The sequence below is a fragment of the Gymnogyps californianus genome, chromosome 1 (assembly GCF_018139145.2).
Source record: "Gymnogyps californianus isolate 813 chromosome 1, ASM1813914v2, whole genome shotgun sequence".
Taxonomy (NCBI): Eukaryota; Metazoa; Chordata; class Aves; order Accipitriformes; family Cathartidae; genus Gymnogyps; species Gymnogyps californianus.
Genome location: NC_059471.1, coordinates 14241362 through 14263503, shown reverse-complemented (window position 1 = coordinate 14263503; position 22142 = coordinate 14241362). Strand labels below are relative to the sequence as shown.

The following is a 22142-nucleotide window of genomic DNA, read 5'->3' as shown; positions in this document are numbered from 1 at the left end:
AAGTCAGAAAGTGTTGACAGATAGCAACCCAACACAGTGGAAACCTAGCTTAGTTTTTTGAGTAATCTAGTGCAATCATTCTCAGATGGGGAAAAAATGCTTCCTCTCCTGCATCTTTGGAAGAGAAAAGGCTTACCCTTTCAGATGGCTTGTTGGAAGGCAAGCACTGCTAGGTCAAGAGGCTGGGTGAACTCCAGGTTGTCCTTGTGGGGAACTGTGCCCGTGGATTTCCTCCGCCTTTTGTCTCTCGTCTCCCCCCACTCCCTACACACACACGTACCCTTTTGCACTTTGTCGCAGGACGGGGCAGGGGAAGGAAAAAGGAGCTGCCCAGGGACTTGTAGGGCAGGGTGAAGGGCTACTTTTTCATCTCTGTAATTGGGGCAGGAGAGACACTCAGTGTACTGTGGGTGATTTGTTTTTTCCTAATAGGACTTAAAATAAATGTAGTATAACCAGAAAACATCAACAATTTGCTTTTGAGTCTTCTCCATGTTAGAAAAGAATGAATACCAGGCTTATGCATTACCTTTTCAGATCGTCTGACAGGCCATGTAATATAATCTAGTGGTCACAGCAGAGTGGGCATTCAGTGTTTTCACCTAAAGCGCATGTGAAACTTCTTAATTTGAACAAACATACATATAAAATGTCATCACCTAGAATGACTCTCTCAAAAACAATGATAGATTTAGGTGTATATATTACTCAAGAATAAGGGACTGAGTTATACAAAACTAAGCAATTGAATTGAGGCTTCTTTTCTAAGTCAGTCAGTCGCTCCACATGGTGAACTTTTAAAGGAATATCAGAAGTACTACCCTGTTTTACTATCCTGTCTTAAGAAGCCCCTTTTGTAGAAGAGATGGTGTCATTATGAAGTGGAAATGCTTGCTCAGCCAGGCATCAGAGCAATGCAGCTTAGAGTAAAATTGTACTTGCTGAAGCTTTGACCCAGATATGCTTCAAATACTTTCAGTATCTTTTTATTCACATGTTTTCTGTTACTGAAAGGAAATCGATGCATTCTCCCATCTTATTTTCTGTATGAAAATCAAAATATGCTGAATACCTTTATCTGTGATTAACACATATAGTGCCTGCCTTTGCTATTCATCTTGATAACTGTATCTTTCAGGAAGACTGTCTTAGGTTTTTATTGTCTGTTTTTTTAAATTGATGAGTTTGAGCTTAAAAGTGAAAAAAACCCCAACCCATACCAAAAAGGAGGGTATTTTTCTCTAGCCAGACATATCTACTTCATCATAGTAAAAGACGAACCAAGAGGCATCACAGATTTCTTTATCAGTTTCTTCTGATGACTAGGTAGGTTTCTTATACGAGCTGGGGTGCTTAGTTAATAGTCTGACAGCGGAAAAGGAGCACAGGAAGGAAGAATAGCTGCACATCTAAACATCTGTGCCAGTTTGCTTAAGCAGCTGACCCCTGTAATAAGTAACCTCTTCTAGGCTTGTGAGTCTTTAATATATATACACTATCATTATCTTGTTTAAAGTATTAAAAAGATGAACCACAATAAAGGCAAAAAGTCAGTGCTCAGGTCTGTTTTTACTGGAAATGAGAGAAAAGTCTTAGAGCAAGCTCAGGACCTGTATTCTGGGAAGCAGCCTGTGTGTCAGCAAGCTTAGGGAGGCTCTTTGTAATAGCCTAAAGCCAACTAACCTGTTGTAACAAAACGCTGTTCATTTTCTCTTATGCCTGACGTTGTTTTAATCAAAAGCATAGGAAGTAATTAAGAAGGAAAATGTCTCATCTTCAGAGGAACTGGGATGACGGCCATAAAAGGACAAGAATGGGTTGCAGTTTGGTCAAAGTACTGATAGGATATGGATTTTCAATATGCACAGTTCTCCATGTCAGCAAAACCAGGTCATTACAGTTTTCTGTACATTCATAACTAATTTAATGGAAGTCCTGTTATAATATGCTATTTAAGCCATACCCATTTTATAATTGAACTCTCAGTTCAAATGGTGACTGTGGCAATCTATTTTTATTTCCAAAATGGGCTTTTTGACTTCGTACTGTGTTGCAAAGTTATTTACCCCTATAGATATGCATTTCATAAAGAAGTGATTGGGGATTATTAAAAACTCAAATAAAACTATCAAAAAAGAAAAATGTTTGCTATAATTGGGTCATCCATTATTACATTTTTTCCTCCAAAAGGGTATGTGTATTTTTGAAAGCCTTTTTGTTGTGATTTATCACACAAAGTATTTCAAATATAAGACAAAGCAACTAAACTTTTCAATTGAACATGAAATGGCCACGCTGTGCTTTTGTGCCTGCACAGCCATGGGGTATCGGTGACACTTGAAAGAACGTTATACATGCCAGAGAGGTTCCAGAAACTTTATAATACTTCAGTATATAGAAGATTGCCCTTGGTGGCTGCCTTATAAAGCACTTCTTTTCATGATTTTTTTTTTTTTTAAATGCAGAGAGCTTTTATCTCTGAAGCTAATTCGCAGACTTATTTTGCAATTTTTGTTAGGTATAGTTTCATGTTGAGAGTTCCAGCCTTTTTGCACTTTCAGTTATTTAATTATAAAAGTAATAGCTACCCGGGGAAACCAACACATATGTGAAATTAGAATGATGCCAAAAATTATTTGATTTTAATGGCTGCATTGTCCACATTCACTATTACAGATTCATCATTTTCTTCCTGAAAGTCATGTAATTAAAAGGTTGTTGCTGCTGGAATCCAAAATATTTGTGTCACCCTGTCCTCTATGAACATATTTCAGGATCTGACAGGAGATAAGATAAAAGTCAATAAAAAGAGAATTATTTATTAAAAAGATCTAATGTTACAAGAACAGTACACAGGAACTATTATATTACTGTGTCTTCCACATCTTATATACCATTATATATAGCATATATACAGATTGTATACAATATATCTAACATTTTGATATGGGCCATGACAGTATCTTTCTTTTGGTCTGCAAAACAAAGTTTCTTTCTAATTATTTTTTTCCTAACAGATCTTGTGGCATTATACAAAAATACAGTCTCCTCAGTGACGCTAGACTGCACTATTACAATCTTTTACATGAAAAAGGAAAGAGCCTTCCTTAGCAACTAAAAAATAACATGTCATGATAAGGAAACATCTTCTCCTACAAAGTAACAAATGGGTAATACAGAGGTACTTAAACATTTAAAACATGTTTATTAATATATTTAAGATGCAAAATACATATTCTGTTTGTGTTGAATATAAAACATACCCCTTTTTGTCCCTGCAATACAACTACATTACCTGATGGTATGTTCAGTATTTCTGTCTGTACCTTGATACTAGAGATTGAGATATATCTAGATGCAGCTCTATCTCCTTATCAGACTTTCACTCTTCTTATAAAGCATAGCCATTTATTGTATTCAGAAAGTTGTTTAACCAAAACGCCACCAGCAGTGACTATAGCCTTTTTGAATACTCTGAAATAAATTGCATTGGCAAGCAACTGTATAAAAAATAGAGGAAATTATGCTTAACTAATTTATAAAATAGCCATTTTGCTTTTTGGTTCATCACTTTATTCTTGTTTATTTTAACCTTTTGAAAAATGATGGTTTGCTAATGCAAGTTCTCTGCACGGTAGCAATGCTGCTGCTTTACAAATGACAGCAGCGAACTATGAGTTTGCTCTATCAGCAAGGTACATTCCACCTTCCTTTCTTTGATCTCAAAGGCTTTTCCAGAAGCAGACATATAGAAGGTCTCCTTCTGTCTGTATCTACAGTCTATGCTTGGCTAGCTATCCTGCCTTTGTTTTCCTAGCAACATGGTGACTAAGTAAATTTGAAATCTAATTTTTAGAAAATTATTTAAAATATTAGTGGGTAATAAAGATTTGATTTGAACCATCTCTGAAAAATTTTACTGATAAAATATTCAAAAGAAAAAAAAATTAGTCATCAGTCAGCTTTTTACCTACCAAGCACTTGATCTGTGTTGTGCTTTCTTGGCTACTATTTTAAAGCTGCTAAGAAAGCGCACAGTTAGAGTGGACTAGCTAAATGCCAAGTATTATTTTGCTAGTGAGCTGGCAAAATAATATCATTTTAGACCCAGAGCCCATCGACCAAAATAGATTTGCATCCAAACTTTTAGAGAGATGGACAGCTAGAAGAACTATGCTATTAGGACTTGCCTGTTAAACTCTTTTGACTTGATTTCTCCCAGGCAAGGGAATGTTCATCCTAGGCGCGATCCCTAGACACATGGTAGTAAAATACCCTTCCTCATAACACGGTGCACACCATAATTGTACAAACACGCACACCATATACCCTGGGGATCATTTTGATTCAGGTGCCAGTATGTGGAAAGGCCTTCCAATGTACAAAAATTCTCCAAATTGTCTATTGAGTGAAAAATTGTTTGGTACAGCAAAAAGTGGCAATTAAAACTGATAGCACACAGTCCCTACAAGAATAATCTCTAGTGAGCTATAGAAATAGAGCCAATTAGCTAAATAACTGGAATGATGCTCAGTAGCACTTATCCAAATATTTTTTTTCAGACACAGCATTCTCCAAAATATATCCTACTGGAATCTGTATATATGTGAACAATTACATTCCAAAAAATGTTAATATTCTCTCCATAATATACTTTCATATATACTTCAACTTGATTACCGAATATATAAAGCACAGAATGTTACTAAAAAATGGACCCAGAGTCAAAAAAAAAGTTACAACTGAAAAGTGGCTGGAAAAAGTAGGTTTATCTCCTTGCATTGCTTTATTTCTCCACTTAGCAGCCTAACGTATATCATGTTTAAATGCCCAGTGGAGTTTTCATTGTCATATGCATTAGGAATTGATTTTTTATTTGCTATTGAAAATAAATATTTGATTCATTTGACGTTAAATCATGTGGTATTTGTTAAAAAACAAACTTGTTTCCTTTTAAGTTTGTGTTTAATAATTTTTCGTTTACCTTGCAATAACTTGCAATAAAATAAATGGCTGTTCTGCTCCATTTTGTCACTTTCTAAGTGTGCTGTCTAGTATTGTATTGACAATTCTTCTTGCTGATTAAATACATATGCATACATTTTCAGAACAAATTCTCTGTACTTTTGCAATGGCCTGTGTATCTAAACTATATTTTTCTCTCTTGTCAGTAGGAAAAGCCAGCCATAGGAGATGCAAGAAAAGTATTCAACAAAGCTGTATCAAACTTTGTTTTATATTTTAAAAAGGATTTTTTTCCAAACCAAACAGTTGTACTGTACTAGACACCACTGTTTAAACACCTAATGATACATGACTGGGGTCACCAAAATCGAACATATTAAAAAAGTAAAGTACATTTGACAGAAATTACCTTTGCTTACAAAAGTTTATTACATACAATCTGCATATTTTGGGGCCAAGAAGTGTCCCCTCCCCAGAGGACTTTTACAAATAAAGAAGAGAAAAAAACCTGATGAATTATTGACCATGTCTCCAACACTCCTCTAAGTGCACTACAGGCATTTCTATGGGTCTTTAAGCATCAGCTTGGGTTTCCAGTTTCTCCACGGACAAAAAGCTCCAACCCTTGGTGTCATCAAGCTAAAGCAAACAAATAACAACAACAACAAAGTCTGCAGTCTTCACCATGAGGTTGAAGGAACCATCAGTGCCAAAAGCAATGTTACAGAGGACGAGGAAGTAGACAACACATGTAAGGTGGATTGAGCACTTGTTACTTTCCCTCCTGAAATGAAAAGCAAAATAATTAAGGAACAAATGATGCAAACAGTTTTCAGTACATTTAGGTACTAGGTTTTGCCCAAAACTTGTATTCTGTTAAGCTCAGCAAAAGCCTAACTTTTAGGCAATGGATTACCTTGTGAGAACCGCAATTGCAAAATAGGCTCCCTACGCAGACATAAGGAAACTGGGGATTTTATAATAATATCTACAGCAACCCACATGCTGAATCCTCACATTCAGTCTGCAAATGAATAGGAAATTCCAAAAAGATATGTGGTTTTATGCCTTAATCTTCAAAAAGAATTAAGCTGCAGAAGATTCCCTGAGTCATAATCACAAATGTTCTTCCTGGAACAAGGAATGAAAGCTAGTCCTTGATCTTGATGTTTTTCCAGAGGAAAAAAGTGCTCTTTTGCCCACGTAGCCCAGTGATATTTCTAGATTACAGCAGTCCCTTAAAAAGCCATGCTAAGGGGAAATGTTCTATGGGCTGTTGGTGGCAACAGATCACAGGACAGGAAGGGAACCAGACTGGGTTTCTTTGGACCACAGTTGTCCTAAGTGGAACTGATCTGTTGTGCATAGTGTAATCAAAAATATCAGGTTAGAGGGAATGAAAGATTTTGTGGCCTAGAGTTATGGCTCAAAAGATACATGAAACAAATATTTCATGGAGTAGGGGTTGGTGTCTTCTGCATTCTGATGACAGCACTGTAGTTTGTGACTAGACTAGAGCTGAAATTTTAGGTCTGGATGGAAGTTTCAGGCTCACACCTTTTGGATAGTGCTCCTTAAGGACTAAAAAGTAATGTTTAGTAGAATTTTAAAGTGTTAGCAAAAAGTTAGAATTAAGATGCCTTGTTGTGTTTAGGCAAAAGACAATGTTATTTTCTGGTTGTTCTTGCCACTAATCTTTCCATCCCTTTCTTACCTGTGTAATATTGATAGTTTAAATTCTTTCAACATATTGCAGTAACTGCTGAAATAGAAGCCAGACATCATAATTTACTTCATGATAATACATTAATACTGTAATACGTTAATAATTTAATAAAGTGATACCGACTCAAGGGAGTCAATGGAACCTACAGAGAAATAAATTCAGCTTATTCTAAAGCAGGTACATACACAGGGTTCAGCTACCTACATGCATGCCATTTTTGCTGTGTTAGGTAGTACACCTCTGGCTGGTGGTCCAGAATGATGTGCATATCCTCTAAGTCCCACATCATATCTGCCAGCTCTCTGCAAATGTTTGGGATACCTTAGCACATCTCAGATGTCCTTATGTGCCTATGTCTGAATATTTAAATTCAGAAGATCAGCTGAATTACTGTCTAGGCTCCACTGTCAGTCTTTATGGATTACATCTCAGCTGACTATAATGCTATTTGAGACACCCAGTGCATATGTAGACACTACAGCTCAATTAGGTTTCCAGATGTTATCCTGAAAAGGCAGAGGTTTCCTGTAAATCCTCTGCTTTGTTCATCAGCCCCACGTGGATGCCTCAGATACTCTTGAGTGTCTCAAATGGCACTAGATACCTTTGTTTCAGCAGAGAACTGAAGACTCTGGTTAATGATGTTATCTATTAGCTAGAGAATTGTGAGAACATATTTTTCAGGTAGAGAATAATAGAGTTAATGAGCATTGCTATAATCACCACTCTTCCAAATATAAGTGTAACCTTACCTGAAAAAGATGGAACTCTGATCTGGGGACTCGCAGTCCCATCCCCTCCTTCACTGACTGCACAGACCTCAATGATGTAGACACCAACATCAGGAAGAAGTACCACCGCAGAGGTTTTCTGTGTTTCTATAACTTGACTGTTGCTCTGGCCTTCTTGCCTAAATAATACCTATGGTCAATAAAGTAGATAGTGGTCATAGTGCTCATCCAAGTTATGTACCAGACATTCTGTGTAGATAATGCAGTCACTGAAACGTTAACTGTTCATGCTTTCATTAAGGATTTCTTGGCATTACATTTGAACAGCCATCTGCTTTTACTCTCCCTTCCCCCCAATAGCTTCAAAACATTAATAGCAAAGTATATGAGCAAGTAATGAATGTGAAAGGACATTGATTATCATCCAGAGCGAACATATAGCATTTGCCCTCTCCAGCGTTAGGTGTTACACAATTTTTTCTCCAAAATTTCTTCAAAATGCATTTTGGGTTCCATTTGATTCAAATTCTTACCCCCAAATTCATGTAGATATTCACATTTTTGGCTCAAGAACCCAACCTCAAATGTAAAGAAAATGCCCTAAATTATGTCCTTGCTGTGTTTACCTTAGCTGGCTAAGTCAACTGAGAATAGCTTAGATCTATCCCTGCATCCCCTGTGAAACTCCATACAAGCTTATGGCACGTGGGAGAAAAGCAAGTGAGTACATAGCTGTCTTTTTGATACCTCTGCATAAGAGTTTCCATTCCCAGACAAAATTGAAAAGGTCAGAGAGGTGTAAAAAACCAAAGTAGTCAACTCAACTTTTTCAGAATCTCAACTATTCTGATAAAGGTTAGAGAAGTTCCTGGTTTATTTGAACCATTTTACACTTTCTTGGTGATATTTCCTGATATATCAGAGGGAATATCAGATTATAGTCTATAGAAATGTTCGTATATATGCTTCAAACCCCCCCCCACCTCTGTAAAAACATTGAAATCATTCTGCTTTGATTTAAAAGATTGCAGTGAATTTCACTGCTTTTTATGACTTGTTATTTAAGAGTTAATCTGGATTTTACTCTTTAAAACTTCAAAACTTTAAATGCCAGATGTTACCATCACTGATTGTTGAACATCACCAACATGATCACAAAACAATATCTGAAGTATTTGTGTTTCTGCTCCATAAAAATATTAATTTTAATGTCATTTTATGATGCCTTATTTTTCTGCATTTCTCTAAATCCTACTGCAAACACAGCTAAATTGAAGTGTTAGTAGGAATTTCATTGCAGGCTGGTCTTACTAATAGCCACTTCTGAGTCAGATATGATGAACTGATCACCTCAGACAGAGCTTACTCATTTTATAATCAATAGTTGAAATTCACAACACAGAAAATGTTGGGACATTTTGCTCTTTTCAATTTTATTTATTGCTTTTCATGGTGAAAACTGATTGCAGACAGTCTGTATAGCATACTTTACTTACAGAGAAAAACAAGAAAGGGAAAAAACACAACAAGGAAGAGGAGCAGTCGTTTGGAAGAGAGAAAGGTGAGCAAAGAAGGGGAAGCACTGACCTTGTATCCCATTACATCAGATTCATTAGCTAGAGGTCTGACTGGCTCCCACCCAAGAGACACATGAGAGCCATCCTGTATCCACATAATATTGCTTGGTGCTTGGCTGGGAGCTGAGGAGAAAAAATAGCATGTACATAAATATATTTTATAGGTAGTTCCTTTAAAATCAGAAGAAAAGTATTTCAATCCTCCATTACATTTACAACTGGTTGTGTTAGCAGGCTCCCAACTCTAGCTGGAATTTTTAAAGATTTTTCTTTGCACCAGAATTGTCATTTAATAGATTGTGGTGTATTTACTCAGCCCACCCCATAAGGTCTGCAGAGCTTATGAACTTGAACTCTTTTCTCTCCCTTCTTTGTCAAAAATGCCATGTTTTCTAGGAAGATAACCTTTGTTATTGTGCTGGTTTTGGCTAGGATAGAGTTAATTTCCTTCATAGTGGCTAGTATGGGGCTATGTTTTGGATTTGTGCTGAAAACAGCGTTGATAACACAGCGATGTTTTCGTTATTGCTGAGCAGTGCTTACAGAGAGTCAAGGCCTTTTCTGCTTCTCACACCACCCTGCCAGCGAGCAGGCTGGGGGATGCACAAGAAGTTGGGAGGAGACACAGCCAGGATGGCTGACCCCACCTGACCAAAGGGATACTCCATACCATATGACATCATGCGCAGCAATAAAAGATGGGGGAAGAAGGAGGAAGGAGGGACGTTTGTAGTGATGGCGTTTGTCTTCCCGAGTAACCATTATACGTGATGGAGCCCTGCTTTCCTGGAGATGGCTGAACACCTGCCTGCCGATGGGAAGTAGGGAATGAATTCCTTATTTTGCTGTGCTTGTGCGCGCGGCTTTTGCTTTCCCTATTAAACTGTCTTTCTCTCAATCCACGAGTTTTCTCTTTTACTCTTCCAATTCTCTCCCCCGTCCCACCGGGGGGAGTGAGCGAGCAGCTGTGTGGGTCTTAGTTGCTGGCTGGGGTTAAACCACGACAATTATCAAAGCAAAGTCATATGAATTCATGTCTAAATATCAAAGTAAAGCCATGATTCAAAACTATACATGATTCCTGATTATTATACACTTTTATTAAAGGAAAAGCCAAGAGGGCAGAGGTTGCTCCCTGACTTCTCCCTTTGAGCAAAGGTACTGAGGTCACTTACGGGACTTCTTGGTTGCTGCACGCACTGCAGTGCTAGGTGGTCCATACCCTGCAGCATTGTACGCCCTCACCGTTAGGTGATATAATGTGTTTCCTTCTAATCCTGTCAAGAGGATGGATGACTCATTTCCCTCAGTTTTGACCTTTTCTGCTGCTTCTTCCTGCTCCATGTCCTTCCAGTAACCAACCTGCCAACAAGCAACCAAATGAAGGATTAATACAGGCATCTGGGAAGCTCATGCTTCCAGATGCTCATACTTGTTATCCTGTGGAGGGTCTTTTTGCCATTTCTGCCTTTTGTCTGATCATCAGACCCTTTTAAACACGTGGGATTTGCAGCCTAACCTCAGAGTCAAGCAATGCTCACTTCTCCAAAATGGCGAGACTCAGAATATCACAATATTACCTGAAGCATGTTGAATTGCTGTGTACTGGCAGAAGAAGATGTAACTACAAGATGGAAGAGCAGAGGATGAACATTGGCAGGGAGTCAAAAGTATTTCAGAGAATTCAAGGAGAGCTCATCCTCTGGTAGGTCACCAGAATATCTACCTTCACCCTGGAAAGCTCTGACCACATCAGTTAAGAAGTACTGTGAGCAATATTCCCTTCCTGACCCTGTGCAACTCAGAGCCACGAGATTTCTTATCAGTGTAATGAAGAGGAAATGACAGAACACTGAAGGAAATCTTTCATTCATCTGAAAAATCTTATCTGAAGAAAAAGAAGGAAGTGGATTCAGTTTTAGTTCTTGGATATAAACAGGTTTCTGGTAAATGCAATTTTGATAGTATGTTTATGCCCTTCCTTTTCAGACATAAAAACTCTAAATGATGTTTGGTGGTTCTTAGTCCATATTTCTGGTATCTGCACTGAGTTTATCATAATCTCAAAGAGGTTATAGAGCTGAGCTAGGAATTTGACTAGTCTTTTTCCTCAGGGACCAAGTATTTGCAGGGCATTACTGCAAAAAAGCAGTACTGTCTCTTTTTAATGTATCTAGGTGACCTACACAGGTAACGTAATTCTCATGGGGCCCTATGTTCCCTAACAGGAGATGTCACTAATGTGCCATTCAAAGACCTATATTCAGCTTACTTTTATTCATGCTGAGACCTTGCATTTATTCCACATTTCGACCTTTTCTGTGAAATTGGTTATTTCATAATAAGTTATTCATATTATATGTGGACAACTTTTCCTCTGAGAAAAAGGTCATGGACAATACAGCACTCTTGTGAATGTATCCCAGAAAATGGTGAACCAAAAAAAACCAAGGGGTTCATAGGAAAATAAGACCAATGAGTACAATGCTGACCTTTTATAATTGCACTAGGACTGCCATTTAAGAAAAAAAAAATCTAGAAAGACCTGGCTGCAAAAATGTACATTTGAGGTCATATCTTCACTTGAGTAAAGTGGCTCTGTTAACTTTGATTGAGGGTGTATCTGTTTGTGCCAACTCAAAGTCTACTCTTTCAATTGTAAAATTCATGTAAATATCTTTTTTGTGTGCCTGCATTATCTCATGTTAAAATGCTGTTGCTTTAATTCTTAGGTTAATTACAGCTCAGATGGCAAATCTAGCTGTAGTCACCACTTGTTGTTGAAATACATGTGATTCACTGAGGTATTTTGCTAGCTGACTGCTTGAGCAACCCTGTTGGTATCTGACAGTCACATCTAGTCACATCTTTCTTGGAAGGAAAAAAGAATCAACAACCATTTATTCACACACTAGGATTGAACCTCCAATGCTTATTATCTCTTGGGCAGTCAGATTCCTTTTATTTTACTTGCAATGCATCTTTACAGACATGACACTACAGTGATGAGAGCCACATAGTATTAAGCACTGTACGAACAGGTAGTGAGAGACAGCACATGTCCTGGACACCCTATCATCCAGTTAGTGAAGTCTGCTGAGGGTCCAACAGGGAAATGGTCAGAAAGGAAAAGTGACTTGCCCAAGGTTACACAGGCGGGCGGTAGCAGGGGTGGAAATGCAACTGAAGTAGTGAAATCCCGGTTCTAGAAAGCCAGGAGCAAAATTGTAAGTAGCTCAATAGGTCTCATTGTTTATTCACAGGGCACACCATGTCCCATGTGAACGCAATGTACAAGACAGGAGATAGCCCTCAGCTTTTGCACTGAAGCTTTTTTTTTAGTATAAAGAAGTTGTGAAAACCCGATTTTCCAAATATTGGTGTTAGGACTACATAGATATTAAAACCTGATGAGTGTGGAAGAAAGCTAGGAGCATAACTCAGCCCTTTTGATATTTTTCGTGTGTTTGGAAATGCTCTCCGCCACTGCTTATATGGCATTATCAATTTGGATACTAATATTTTGCACATGTTAAGTCTGCAAAAATAATCATGGTATGTTCCCTACCAGTTCTCCTGCACTACATGGCAAAGGTGTTCCCCCTTGGCAAAGGGGTATTCTTGGGGGAATGAATATACTGTATTAAGCACCAAAAGCATGAAATGCAGTTTGGCAATGCTTCTATTTCAGTTTCTCCTGTACTTCAAAGCCCTTAAGTGTTTGGTCCCTGCTTTTAAAATTCCCCTTAAAGTTTTGCCAGGTGAATTTGGACTTTGATCTCAAAATATGCTTTTCTCTTTCTTTTGTAATGCACACATCCATTTATTGATGGCCAAATGAACTAAAAGAAAAAGTGGTTATAAAAAACAGAGAACTCCAATGATTGTTGCCTGAGGTTGATGGTGGGGGAACTTACATCGATTTGAACTGAAATGAAGATACTGCTGATGTTTAAATGTGCTGGACATATTTCTTAAAACAGAGAGTTTGTTTATTTACACTTCTATGTGTTTGGTTTTTTTTTTAAATCCTGCTGTTTTCTGTAACCTTAATTTATACTGCTCAGAAGGGATTTACCACACTTAGAGTAGGTTTTCATTAATGATAACTTTTTGAATATTGATATAGCATGAAGCATAAACCACAAGAGGAGTAGCTCATATTTGAAAAATGAAAGAAAAAGTGGGGGAAAAAAGCATTTGGTCTGTTAAATGCATTATTGTTCGTGAGGTTTTAAATTTTTGCTGGATTTTCTGTTGTTTTTCATTTAGCCAAAGAAAAGCAAGCTTTGATATCTGATTCCCAGAAACCCATCTCTTTGAGCTGGAGAGAAAGCAATAATGATATTTAAACAACTGAATAGAGGCGATGCAGGAACCTGCTTTGTCCTGATCATGGGTTAAGCAATCGTTAAAAGTAAATAATCATGTTAAAAATTTGTTTCCATCTAAAATTTTTCTACCTCTAATACTTACAGACCACTTCCTTGAAGTTTTAGGTTAAAAGGTATCTTAAATAATATTCTCTTTTTCCCAAATTGGTTTCTAGGGTGTGCATACTTTGGTATAAATTAATCTGATCTAATTGCAGGCCCCCTTCTCTAAATTCAGTAAAGTCAGAGTTATTGTCTGGATATTCTTTCTGTTGACCACAGAGGATTAAAGCTACAAATTAGGCATATCAAGTAAGAGCCTAAATTATGTAGGATGAATTGAAGTGCGCAAAACAAACTTTCCTGGGTGCTCTGACTGAGTATTTACCAACATCAACAGTACCGACATAAATGAAAATGAATTCAAAGAGATCTCAGAGCACAGAAAGTGCTAGGGGAGAAAGAGCAGTGAGCTGAAAGAACTGCTGCTAGCCCTGAAAAAAAACCACACCATGATTCAGATTTCATAAAAACTATTTTAATTATCATTATCAGAAAACCTATCACTGCCTTGAATTGGCACACGAAAGTCATACACATGTCAGTGCAATGGTAGAACCAAGCACTTAGGACAGGAGAAGAGGTGCTTTTTGTATCATCTCAAGACATTGGTGTGACTGTCCTTCAGAACAAGATGAGAGGTTCCTGCAAAAAGGTCAATTAATCTCAGTTCCTTCTGTCTCATCAAAACAATTGCTGACTGAAAAGAAGAAAGAAAACACTGTTCAGTACTCCTAGGTTCTGGGGTCTTCTCTGGAGTAGCTTGCATCCTCCACCTCTTTCCTCAGGTACTCTCTTCTCCCACATGGTCCTGCATACACATGGGATGAAAACTGATATTGTATGTCAGCCTTGAGGACTATCATCAAATATCTAGTCATATTTTCTTATGAAAAATCAATAATTATCTAGGTTTCTGATTTTAGGTAATAGAAAGCTAGTAGTCTTGTAACAAACTATTCATGATACAGACATTGCAAAGGGTATGGCAGTCCTGGGACCCTCATGAGAGATCTAGGATGTGATCCATACCTTAAGGACTTGAAAAGTAGTAGTACTGCTCTGCTATAAACTCCTGCTTATAGTCTTCAGGATTTTAGAGGGGTTTGAATCAGCATATGAGTAACTGTAGGCAAAATTGACTCATATATAAAACTATCCAATTGCTAATTTTGTGTTTGGGAAAATTCATTCATTCCAAAAGTGAAGTCTGGTAAATAGGTATTCAGGCTGGTGAAACACCAGTTCCTCTTTTTTCTGTCTTGCTTTACCAGCCTCTGGTGGAAACATCCATATGCTCTTTCTAAATTACTTCAAGATATACTTTACTAAATTAAAAAAAAATATAATTCCAGTACCATGTAGACATAATTTTCTGTTCCACTGTAAAAACAGATATAGTACATCTAAGAAACAGCAAAAACTTGAATATTTCTCTTTGAAAAGACAGAATATGATATAAACAAGTTATTATGTCAAGTAATCCTCTCTGAAAATGGCATTCGGGATTTTCTATTTTTTATATTTTTTCGTTGCAAGTTGATCTTTTGATTAGGTTAGTCAAGCTCCTATCCCTTTGGGGAATTCCAGTGAAAAAGACATGAGCTTTGTGATCTATACTTAAGTATTAGCCTTGGTTTTCTGTAAAAGAAAAAAGAAAACAAAAATATCTTTTCTTCCAGCCAGTAATTCTTTCTCTTTCCCTTCCCTACCAGTAGTGAGTGACAAAGAAAATATTGCCTAGGGCTGAAATAGATTTTATAACCTTCAGGTTATGGATTGTAAACAATAAGTACGAACCACACACTACATTTTTCTACCATTCTGACAAAGTTTTCAAGCTACTTCTACTTTATCAGAGTGTAGCTGGCATATATTTGGTAAGGTCAGGCAGACAGCTGACAAACCTGTACTGAACTCAGGAATAATATGTGCTTTGGAAGATGCAAATGAGTACAGCAAACCTTGCATAAAACTCATGTGACATAACAGTTAACACTGCCTTTCAGGGATGACAATGTGAAATTGGACAAGTTACTTTGCCTTTCATTACTCCTTAGTACAAAGTGCAAACAGGGCCAGAGTGAAAGTGGGTCACTGTGAACTTGTCCATATGTAGTAAATATTCTGTCACTTTTGTTGATTAGAACCCAAACATTCAAATGCTAAAAAAATAGCCCCCCCTTTTATAATACTGTTGCTAAAAGGTCAGGAAATGTGAAGACCGTGTAGGTGGTTGTCACTGCTGTGGTGACCGCAGGCAGAATACAAATTGAGACATGAAAACAGAGTGGCTAGTCAGATTATTTTGCATTCAATTTGAATTGAAGGCAACATTTTACTTGTGGTCCACAATAATTCTACGTTAGGAAATAATTGTTAAAAAAAAAAAAGATAAATCATTAATCTTTTTGTCAAATTCACTGGAATTCTGTACATTATTTGCTATTTGTGGATTAAGCGAGTACTATAGGCTATGTTCTGCACTGTGTGCAGATGTGCACTGCACTGCACATGTGATAAAGCTTTCAGAATCAGTTTATAAATTAAAATAGTGTTCACAGAAGCTGAAGACAGTTAATCATATGGAAAGCATACAGCTGCTCCGTAATTTTGGGGTTTTGGGGGGGAAGTTTAGCCCCAGTGTCTTGCTATACAGAGTGCTTTCTTTTTGCACTGAGGGGATGCTTTAAAGAGAAACTGTCAGTATGTTAGCAAAATAGGGCTGATGATTGTGTGGAATTAGTGTTCCTAAGTGAATACTGTAATGCACTGACTCACTATACTGATCCTATAAGTCATTATCTCCTTTTTGATGAAATCCTCAAAAATGGAACTGAAAAGATCTAGCAATACCATCCTCAGTTTGTGTTCTGTCCTGCTGAATTATGCAAGAGAGCAGCCTTTACTCTTCTGTTTATTGAGTAAGGGCTGCTCTGATCATAATTCTTCCTGGGAATGAGGACAGAAAAGAGCAAACAACTCCCTGAAAGATTTGTCTGTCAGAAAGCAGGCAGAGAAATTCTGGCTAAATGAACAAAGAGGGAAGGGCGGGGCGGGGGGAGGTGGAGGAAAAAAGCACCCTCCTCTCCCCAGATAAAAATAGTACCTCAGAAAGCTCCTCTACTTCCCTCATGGGACAAGGTAGAAAGGAGCAGTGAAGTATTTTTTATTTTTATATTTCATTTTTTTGTTCTGTCAACTGCAGGTCCCTGGCTTGAAATATTTACTCTGTAATCTTCACACTAGAATCCTAAAATTGGTGTACAGCACAGTGAGGAGCCAAATTATTATATAAGGTTCAATGTTAATAACCCCTGCTGTATCAATAACAATTTCCAAATTCATTCCTAAGAAGTCCATGAGAGACATAGAGCAGATGAGTGTTACCGTTGGGGTCAGAGTATGCTGAACTCCAAGGGTCTAGACACTTTCTAAGTCAGGGAGACCACCTCTGATACAAAGGGAGCCCACTGTCCTACCTGTAACAGCCATCTATCGCTAGGACACATCTGTAGAGCTAAGGGAAGTGTTATGTGACAGGTAGGTAAATGCAAAATACATTCAAGTCATAAAAGAATAAGTTTCTAGGGAAATAATTTTCAATTTTAGAAAGAAAATCTATTTTTTATTTTAAAATGTGTAAAACAAAGTTAATAGAACATTTTGAGAATCAATGTGATCAATGGAATGAGGATAAGAGTGAAAATAGTAGGTGTAATTTAAAAAACGTCAAGATATCTGAGAGGGAGTAAAAAACCAGCCACCTTTCTGAGGAGAAAAAGACAGAGTGCAGCGAGTAAGCTATTTCAGAGGATAAAAGACTGGCCTGGAAATAGAAGACAAAGGTTAGTAGCAAGAACACTTCAACGTGGAGAGGGATAGCACTTGTGAGGTGAATATCATCTCTTTCAGATATGGTTTTGTTCTCTTTATATATAGCAGTTCTAAAGGTAAAATGGTCAGATATCACTTTTGCTGCATGAAGCAAGCCATGTGCAAAGGGGTAAAAACATGTTTAACACAAGGAAGGAGTGGGGATAAAGTACAGTGAGAGAGAACTGACAGTGGGTTTGCAGAGTTCAGCATGGAGACATCTATGGGAAAGAGACCTGGACAAATGAGAGACCTGAGGGGACATGCCATACTCACAGCCTGCTCAGACTGTGCTGGATAGCAATATGGGAGTATCTAAGTATCAAGAGGCTACAGCAATCAGGTAAAAAAATGCTAACTGACTGTGTCTAAGCTGTGGGGTAAATGTGCTGTCCTGGTCACAGCTGTCCAGTATGAGCCTGTGCTGGAGAGCGTGGTGGCTCTGGTACTGCCCAGGCACTTATGTTTCCTTCCTAAGGCCATCAGTGATGGTCACCAGCCCCCAGGTCTTGTCCGGACATGCTACCAGGGAGACACTCTGTGCTAGGAGGTCACAAGATGTCTCTAGACATCCATGTGATTGGTATCTGCCTCAGATCTAAATGTTTACTCCCTTTTCATTGTTACTGTAGAGAATCAGGAAAGAGTCAGCACTTGCTAAAGGACTAAAGCACGTCAAATAACCTGCACCCCAAAATCAGTAAATTGAGTCTAGCTGAACTATTTCCTGAGGATCAGCATAGCCTGAACTACAAGGTCAAGATGGGTTGTGGTGGCCCCAAAGGATAGGTTTAGTCCTAGATCTGATCTGTTCCTGGAGGTTTGGATTGTAAACTGGATCCAAAGCTACAACTGGATCCCAAAGTGCGAGAAGGTCCGTTGCCAGGGCCGGTTCTCTTTCCCAAGTCAGGAAGAGCTGTCTCTAAGCAGAGCTTTATTTGTGGACTGTGCGGCTGCTGCTTCCCCTCCTGACATCCGACCTTTTATGATCTGCCCAGCAGATGTCCCCCGGCCACTGTGGGATGAGAGCACATGGATGGCAGAGGTTCTTTCCTTTCTCTGTGTTGATTGCTCTCAGTAAATAACAAGTTTGAACTGGTCACTTAAAGCTGGAAACAGTCAATACCTAATCTTCCCCAGCCTGTGAAAGAGGCATGCTGGGTCACCTGCAGTTCTTTCAGCTCTTTTTGAAGTGTCAAAGAGATGTTATAAGAACTGGTGTTGAACAGTTTTCAAGCACAAATAAATAAAAGATGTTCCAGTGCTACAGCTGTGACCGTAGTTCTACAGCTAGTCATATGTATGCTAAACTGAGCATAATTTCTATTGAAGTTTCACTACTGCACGTGTTAACAGAATACAACACTAGCAAAAGCAAAAAGACTTCTCATTATGGTATTCTGTGTTCATACCTCAAATCCCTGTGGTCTTCCTAGACTTTCTTTAATATGTTTCCACGCAACAAGAATCTCTGATACAGACAAACTCGTAGCTTTGACATCGATGGGAGCAGCAGTGGGTTCTGTATTAAGAAAAATTGAAACAATAAACCTCCACTGTAACAGCTTGTATTTATCAAAAACACTCCATCTGAAACTGTCATTTACTTCCTTTATTCTACTTTAATGCTCACAAGAAGGTATGACACTTACGGGGAACATGAAAAACTGAACAAGATTAAGAGATTATCATTGTTGTATTTCTTTATTTGTGTCATGCTACATCAATATCTCATCACTGATGATGGGCGCAGCAAACTGTGACAGAATCTCTTGCCTACGATTTAAAAAAAAAAACTTTCATATTTGCAAATGCCCCCCCCTCCACATACCCCTTTCATAGCCCTTGATCAGCCTAACTTCAGCAGTAAATGGAGCATTCATACTCTTCCTGGCTTTTTAGTGCCATTCTGTCAGCTCAGGATGAGCTATACCTTGGTAGGATGCTCGGTCAGTCCTGCTCTGGGGTTATACCGAGTAAGAAGTGATACCCAGAGCTGCAGTGAAATGCTACATAAAAGAAATTTTTAGGACTGTGTTATTATGTCCTTGAAGTCACAGGCACCAGTGTCTGGGGCATGCCATCTTCTCTCTGCTGTGAAGCATTTACTGGTTTAGGCCTGGGATGCACACTTTTCTAAAGAAGGCATTAAGACCAAGGATTTTTCCCTCTGATTACCTGTGTTGTTCCCATCGGCCCTATGTCTGTGTTTCTATCTCCATGCTATTCATAGGACACTCTGCAGCAGAGGACCCTCCCTGCCCTCCAACCAGGGCAGGTGTCCTTCAGTACTGCTGTGGTATGGCCGGGGTGCACACTGGAGGCTTAGGGCTGCAGGATGCTTTACATATCACACCTGCCCAACAGTGTTGCCACAGGCACGTTTTACTTTGCACTTTCATATCATTGAGCACTTTAGAGAGGTCCAACTTCTTTCAGTGGTTGGGAAGTTGGGTAAACATACATAGAGATCTGCCACGACAGGCCATTGAGCATACCACCAATTTGTATCACCAGTTAGTGCATTGGGAGTGAAGAGTGTCCAAAAATTGTCACATCTCAAACTGAGACTTGAGTTAAGGAAATCTTTTGGATCTTTTGCTTTATTACCTAAATATTACTGAAAATTTGCTTAAGACAAGCTGTGGAGGCAAGGCTTGAACACAGACAGTGAAGCACACAGTAGTGGCATTTCTCCACCATTCTGGTGTAGTTCACTTGCTCAGCAAAAAGGTGAATTCACATTCCTCCACAGTCGCAGAGCCTGCAATTTCTTCCTTGGCCTAATGTTCCTCATTACATTTCTAATGTGTTGATCTGCTCTTGAAGGGCAGGCAGAGGTCTTGGCTTTTATGTTATAGGGAGGCACATCAAAAAGCTTTTTAAAAAATGTTTTTTTGGGGCTCATTTAACAGGGTTACAGAAAAGGAGTTTCCTTACGGAACAACCTGAGTTAAAATGATACTTTTTTCTCAGTGATCAAACTGCCTTAGTAAGATGCCTAATATCAGTCTTGACTCATTAGCTACCCTCCTTTCTCTGATCATATTGCAGGTATTGTTCTGGCACTGCTGCCCTACACTTTTTCTCTGACGTGGCTTGTATGAATTTTGCATCTTTTTTGATGTCAGATTTTTAATGTTTGCAGCTCTTTTTGGTCTTTTTTATTTACTTCTAAAGAAAAGAAGCAATTCTGATGTGATGCAAAATGGTGTTTGCCAACAATGAGTATTACTAATAAGTATAAAATATGTATGGAACTTTTCAGGTAACAAAGAATAAAAAAGAATATCTCCAGGAGTAAGTGAATTGATCTTCTGAATTCAATACTGAAAGGACTGTGCTATGAAGAAATATATTCCTCATAATACGATTTTCTGTTCAATAGTTACACCCTGCTTTCTATTTTATGTACTACTAAGATTTGCGTGGCAAAAGCTATTTTCTAGTTTTTGTATTATTGAAGCAATTACCTTGTTGTCAGAAAAGATTGCAGTGGGATAAATAATTTGAGATGTACAGAAAACATTGGTTGGCAGCCTTTACACTTTCTATAAATGTAGAAATCATTTCCTCTTCATAGCATTCACTAGGGGTGGTTTATGTATTGCTCAGAATAGAAACACAGAATATTTCCTGATGTTTTTAAAAATTGTTTTCAACAAATGGAGTAGAAATAATTTGGATTTTTTTATATGAAGAAAATGCATTTCTTACATATCCAGAAATTATTCACTGCAGTTTCACTGATATTAGACATTGAGAATGTAAGTGTTCAGCAAAAGAATAGCAATTATATATTTAGCAATAAGTTATATTATGACTGTCTGAAAGTTTATGGAGACTAAATAGCATTTTTTATTGATTGAGATAAGATGATGACCATATAATTTCTGGTGATATAATACAGTCTGTGGTTCATTCCAATGTCATGCTTTATTCTGTGTGTCTAAAACTAATGATAAGTTTGACAGGTTCATTAGGTTTTCCTATAATGGTTACTGATGTTATAATCGTATTCTTTTCTTAATATCTTGGCATTATGCTAAACCTATAGGTGTCTGCCTGAGGTCATACTGATTGAAAAAGAAAGGGTCAACATCTTTAAAGGTCCCTTTAATATTCCCTAATTGAATTAAAGATGCAGCACAGCAAGTTCTCAAAAGGCTGTGTGCAATGTCCACGAAACATTGTCTTTCCATGTGCTGCAATCGTACTTCCAGGAAACATGTTCAATCTGTAGGTCTTTGGGATGGCTATAGTAAAGCAGGACAAGGAATTACACTAATTGCATTGATATAATGTTCAGAGAGGGAATCCTGAATTTTGATACTGGTAAGAGAAAGAAGGGTTAGTTACTAGCCCTTATTGTGTTCTCCTTATTTATGACCATAAACTGATCTGTTTTTCTGAATTATTCATCCTTAAAGATTTCCACATGATCTAACTTAAAAAACAAGTCCAAGGGCCTGTTCATGTTTATGTTGTTTTAACTCTCCTGTGAAACAGAGCCTCAGTCAGGACTCCTCATGCAATCATTTAATATCCATTCACTTCTCATCTTGACTCCAGAAAGGATTTTTACACACTTCCCTAATTCAAAATCTGAGCTCTCATTTGAAGCTAAGAACCTCAGCTTGGGTAATTGCATTATGACTCCAGGCAGTTCCACATAGCTGAGATTTTGGGACTTCAGCCAGGACCCATGACTGCGATAATTCCTTTCTGTGGAAAAATCCGCAAAAGAGATCTATCAGAAGGAAAATCACAAGGAGATGTCCCTCTTGTGTCAACCTGTAGGTAAAGAAAGTGGTAGCATTTGCTCCCTTGCTGG

At 38.0% G+C, this 22142-nt stretch overlaps 1 protein-coding gene across 1 annotated transcript in view; it reads right to left on the bottom strand.

Annotated features, from left to right (window-relative positions):
* Nucleotides 1-5645: 5645 nt before the first annotated feature.
* CNTN5 (contactin 5) overlaps nt 5646-22142 on the bottom strand; it is a 356213-nt gene continuing 339716 nt past the window's right edge. The window contains exons 19-23 of the mRNA XM_050914379.1: nt 18721-18830; nt 10175-10361; nt 9010-9122; nt 7444-7612; nt 5646-5749 (exon numbers count right to left, since the gene is read on the bottom strand). Coding sequence (XP_050770336.1) covers nt 5646-5749; nt 7444-7612; nt 9010-9122; nt 10175-10361; nt 18721-18830 — 683 coding nt within the window. The remainder of the gene's footprint in view (nt 5750-7443; nt 7613-9009; nt 9123-10174; nt 10362-18720; nt 18831-22142) is intronic.